The sequence below is a fragment of the Solanum tuberosum genome, unplaced genomic scaffold (genome assembly GCF_000226075.1).
Source record: "Solanum tuberosum cultivar DM 1-3 516 R44 unplaced genomic scaffold, SolTub_3.0 scf00243, whole genome shotgun sequence".
NCBI lineage: Eukaryota > Viridiplantae > Streptophyta > Magnoliopsida > Solanales > Solanaceae > Solanum > Solanum tuberosum.
Window position 1 is genome coordinate 391,383 of NW_006239166.1, and position 6,040 is coordinate 397,422.

General features: G+C 31.5%; 1 protein-coding gene across 1 annotated transcript in view; it reads right to left on the reverse strand.

Moving 5' to 3' along the window:
- Positions 1-4,875: 4,875 nt before the first annotated feature.
- Positions 4,876-6,040, reverse strand: part of LOC102605115 (uncharacterized) — a 2,460-nt gene continuing 1,295 nt past the window's right edge. The window contains exon 2 of the mRNA XM_006357220.2: positions 4,876-5,482. Within this exon, the coding sequence (XP_006357282.1) occupies positions 4,957-5,482 (526 nt within the window). The 3' untranslated portion in view covers positions 4,876-4,956. The remainder of the gene's footprint in view (positions 5,483-6,040) is intronic.

Here is a 6,040-nt window from a genome sequence, read left to right on the forward strand (position 1 = left end):
TTTCGTCGAAGGAGATTGAGACGAAAAAACGAAAAATACCAAACTTCTTGAATTGTCAAGAAATTAAGGTTAGGAGGTACCTAACGGCTAGGATTAGAGCCAATGGTGCTGCTGTCAAGTAATAATCTAATTGAAGTATGTGGGTCTCATTTAATTTGTTAAAATTTGAGAGGGTCACTTTCTCATGTATTAATCTTTTGGGTTTGGTTTAGGCAGTAATTAAAAGATTAGTACTAATCATTATCATGAAAGGGAGGTTTAATTAACATTTTGGCTTTAACTAAATTTTCATTGACTAATGATTGTTATAATTACGATTACGTGGATCTTACTTGTGTGCAAGTTATAGATAATGACAATTTTGGGTTAAATATCATTTGCTTAATTTTGCTTGATTTTCCATATTTGTTAATTTCCCCTTTTCAATGATTTCTCTTTGTTTGATTTTAAGTGGTTAGTTATTTGCTTATTGCGTACTAATTAAGGTCACGTTATAATTCCTTGATATAGTCCAAGTTAGCTCGTGACATGAGCAGAGACTTGCTTATGAGTTCACATGAATTTAATAATAGTTTTTGTTTTATTCATACGTATATTAAATTTTTTAATGAATATCAATAAATACTTGATTGTGAGTCAAATTTATTAGTATAATATTTACTTGAGATTGAAGTAAAAAAAATTAAACTTTAAATCATGAATCTGTCTCAACACTTAATAAAAATCTGGAGATTCAAAATAGTAATTCTTCTTTTTTTCTTGTGTGTGATTTGAGCATGCAACAACAATAATAACAATAAAAATAACAATATATTCAATACAGTCTCATGCAAAATGAAGTTAGAAGAGGATAGAGGGTACGTACATCTTTATACTCCTCTCAAAGCTAAGGTAGAGAAGGTTTGTTTCCGATAGACCATCTAGTCAAGAAAAAATAGCCAAATCAATCTAGGAAAAGAAGTAAACACAGAAGTACAAGAAATATCAAATAATTATAACAAAAACAACATATAGTAACAGAACAGTAACTACAACAAAATAATACAAAAATCGAAGTATTAAAAATAACAGATAGTTATAACATAAATAAGAAACTAGATGAACAATATTATAATTGCTAGTATATATGAACGTATAAAAAGACAACGCACTATATCCTAATCAGTGGTGTAGCCACCCTTACGTCGGAAAGCTATACCGTATATATAAGTAAAATGATAAATAAAGTGGCTAAATAACATATTTTGGACACTCATGACACAACAATGTGATGTAGACTAGTGATTTCAAGCGCCTTAGAAGAGTAAAGACACACGAACTTAAAGTATTCGCGTGTTTGAATATCACTAGTAGCAAAAAAAAATCACTTTTTAAGAAGAGCAAATTCACTTTAGCACTTGGACACCCTTCGTGAAATTGCTGGCTCCACTGCTGATCCTAATTAGTTTTCTTCCCAACCTCCTATCTAAGGTCGTATCCTTATTAATTTGAAACAACGCTATAATGTCCAGCCTAATAGTAGTTGTTATTATTCTACTTTGCATGTACGTAGAAATTACGTAATTGATGGTTTTATTTATTTATTTATTTAAATTCCTTTCACTGTAATTAACTAGAGAATAAATATTTATGGCATATGACCAAACTCCTTTTTTTGCTATCGACCAATACCAATTAAACCTTCATCATAAATGGAAATTTGAGAGCTGCTTTAAACTGTTTTCATGCCTAACTAATTATTGAATTATTCAAAATCATATTATCAGTTTTAGTCTAATTTTTAACTTAATGCGTGTGCTCGGTATGAGGGAAAATACTTTTTAGAAAAATAAGTGATTTTTATTTGATACGTAAGTAAAAAAATATTAATGAAAATAATTTGTATATAATTTTGAAAAATACTTTAGGTGGTGAGTATAGAATACTGTAGAGCTGTTGAATCAAATATTTCAATTAATTTTGAAACAATACATTTGATAAGAGTTTTGATTTTCACATTGAAAGAATGTAAATTCATAAATTTTATTCTCGTAAGGATTAATCCAACCGAGGGAATCGAAATACTACGATTATAAAAACGATTAATGTTGTGTTTGATATTAACAAGATAAATTGTAGTAAATTTGTATTTCCTACATTAGAGTAACGTTGTGGGAAATTGAAAGATGACAAATATCTCGTAAAATTAATTGAATTGTACAAATTAATCCAAACACTACGATTATTTTTTTTAAATAAAATTTATTCCTAACCAAAGGAACCCTAAGAGGACATTACAATATTTGTCACAATTTGAATCTTTAATTAAGCATTACAATTTCGAACATACGTACTGTTTCAATTGAATATCTCTTGCTCCAATTATTGATCATCTCTTCCTCCAATAAATACTCTTTTCGAATTCCGTTTCAATTTGTTTGTCCAAACTTTTTTTTAGTCCGTTTTAACAAGATTGTCTCTTTCCGTTATTGACAACTCTTTAATTTCAACTTTCCACATGACATGTTTATAAAGTCAGAAGATCAAAAGACATTTTAATATATTGTAATTTGTGCACATCTTTAATTTAAAACCACAAGATTTCCTCTCTGTGTCGAGTCAAAAACAAAACGAAGGAGGTGTGTTTTGGAGCTTAAACATGTAACAATATGCAAATATTATTACTCAAAAGTCAAAACAGTTGGATAAAACTGGTCCAATCAACTAGTACTGTTTGGTTTAAGATGTCAAATATGTTGTCATTTTCTAAATCAAAACATGTAAAAATTAAGTAACATATAGTACTATGATTACCTCACTGTGGCTATATATTCTTTACTCTTTAGCTTGTTTAGGAAAGTTCTGTTTTTACACGAATCATTCATGTCCATTTCATGATTTGAAAGCATGGAAAATAAATGTTCTCACTCCTATGCAATAGCTCGCAAATCACATAAGAAGAGGTAACTCGCACAGGACAAGTTTGGTACGACAAGCTCGAGCCAGAAGGCAAAATCTTTGTTTTCGCTGGCAAAGGGTTTCGAACTTAAAACTTCCAACATGGAAGTTCCAAGAATAAATCACTGGGCCACACCGAAGGGTAGTTTGTATTATTCTTTTTATTATTATTATAATGAATAGTAAAAATAAAATAAAGAGATAAATTAAAGTTATGATTTAAGAGGAGTATTTAGGAGATTACAAAACTACTTAGAATGTTGTAATTAGAGGGTTAAATGAGTGGATTTGACTGAATTTAGAAGGATCAAAATGAGTTGAGTTAATAAATGAGAGAGTTTATTAAGCTAGGGTGCATATACAATGTATTTTACTATATCATTATGCGCATGAATACAATATATTTCACCTCATTTTGAGACTCAAATAGTATGACATTTCGTAACTAAACAAAATCTCACTATTTTTTTCACAAATAACTCTATTTATGACATTTCCCTATTTTTATTGGGGCATTAGAAAAAAAGAAACAGGAAAATAAAGAGGGAAACAGGCTGTGATGTGAATAATAGATGCAAAAGTGGGGGGAAATTATGGAGACAGCTAAAACATACTTTAATAGAAGAGCTCGTTTGGTACGAGAGATAAGCAATAATTAATTTCGAAATTAATTTTAAAATAAATTTATCACATATTTATTGTTGAATAACTTATTTCAAAACTGTAGTATTATTTTTGTCCCACATTAAAATTGGATAACAATTTTGAAGTATTAAATAATTTGTCCCTAACCAAACGAGCTCGAAGAGAATGCAAATGCATTGATACTAGACTTCTTATTGGTCTCATTTCTTTATGAATGGGTCCATAAGAAAATGATACCTCTTAGTCATTGCTTCATTTATTTTCGAGCCTTTGGAAGACAATTATTAGAAAATTTAATCAAAAAATTGATATTTGGACCATTTTGTTGGATTTTGTCTCTAAGAAAATTGATAGATGAAATGTACACAACCAAGAATGGGGTTGTCAAGGTCCTATATTAAATATGTCTCAATCTTATTATTATTGTGACTTGTGAGAGTTTTTTAGAAAATGCCCATTCAATGAGTTTTTTTTTCTTCTAAATATATTTATATAAAGATATATATTATATAAAGAAGGAAAAATAACGCGTTATTATGGTTTGTCCTTTTTGTATGTACCACAAAAAAAACTTGGTTGTGAATTTGGAAAAAAATATATTTTGGTACTAATTGAACCTTATCTACTTGAATGTTGTGTGAATTCGATCGTGACCATTAGACTAGATATAACTTTTTTTTTTGGTTTTTCGTTCGATGTTTGGAATCTATTTTGGGCTTGACGAATTTAGATTTGCGTCGAAAAGTTTCATAATGTAAAATGCACCCTACCACATAGACAACTTTATACCTCTATTTTTTCTCTTTCTATTTCTCATCTAATAATCGGTTGCTTTGTGGCTTGACTAATTCAGATTCGCATCGGAGAGTTCCATATAGGGGACTAAGGGTAAAACGCTCCCTACTATAGGCAACTTCATACCTCTTTTTTTTTTCTTTTTTTTCTGTTTCTCATCTAATAAGCAGTCGCTTTGCGGCTCGATCAATTCAGATTCGCGTCGGAGAGTTTCATAGGCACCTCCCTACCATGAGCAATTTCATACTCTCTTTTTTTGGATTTCTCATACACTATTTGGTATCACTTTGTGGCTCAACTAATTTGGATATTGATGAGAAGTTTCACATTTGGGGTAAAATGTTCCCTACCATAAATAACTTTAAACCTAATACTTATACACGAAACCTCTGATTAATGATTAAAAAAAAATACTTATCACAATATTTAATGATACCACAATATTTTTTTTGGTAACCAACAAGATTATATTAATCACCAAAGTGTAACCATTACAAATCCAATAGCAAAGTCAAACCCAACTTGCTATTCTAAAAAAAAACAGAGACAACTAGAACAAAGGAAAACTAAGCTAACAATCTAAAACGCAAACTGATGAATGGCTTGCATAGTTTTCTGGCTGGCCCTAACACAACAAATATAAGCAATCTCCCTGGCAAGAGATTCCCAAGTTCTGCTATCCTTCTCAAAGATTCTGTGGTTCCTCTCAATCCAAATCGCATAGACATACTCAGTATATACCAACTTAAAAATTTGGGCAGTTGGAGTTTTCCCTTTTGCGGCATCAATGATTCCCAAGACATATTGGCTCCAATTGTTGTAAGGAGCTTGTACAAATTGAATCCATTGTAATAACTTGCTCCAAACCTGTTGACTGTAAGGACACCTAGTATACATATGATCTCTGGATTCAAGATGAAGTCGGCACAAAACACACTTCAGCTCTATATCTAGTCCCCATTTTTTGAGTCTATCCGTGGTGTTTAGTCTGTTTTGCAGCTGCAACCACATAGTGAAGACTGCCTTTGGCCTGGCAAAGTTTTGAAACATCAAGCACTTCCATGGAACTCTCTGTTGGGGCCGAAACAAGTGAAAGTATAGTTGCCTGATCATACTTTTGTTCTGCAAGACTATGGGCTGAAACTGTGAATAAACTTGTCTAGCCTCCAAAATTTTCTTTACCATCCAACAAGCTTGTTGGGAAATGATCACTTCTTGGAAAGGAGTTCTTTTAATATAGTAAGAGTGCACCCACTTAATCCACAGCTTATCCTGTTTATGCTCTAGGTCCCAACAATGTTTAGCAATAGCAGCCTTATTCCATGGGTGAAGATTAATCAAGTTGAGGCCACCTACTGATTTTGGAGAATAAACTTTCCCAAGCCACCAAAGCTTTCTTGGTGATAGTATTAGTGCCCGACCATACGTAACTTCTACAATGCGCATCAATGAGCTTAATCACCTTAGAAGGAATAATAAACAATTGAGCCCAATAGGCTTGAATACCAAATAGAACTGATTGAACAAGCTGCATTCTTCCTGCATAAGACAGTTTTTTGGCTGTCCATGAGGTAATTTTTGCTGTAATCTTCTCAACAAGTGGCATCCATTGTACAAGATTAAGTTTCTTGGTAGATAGTGGAATCCCTAGATATTTGAAAGG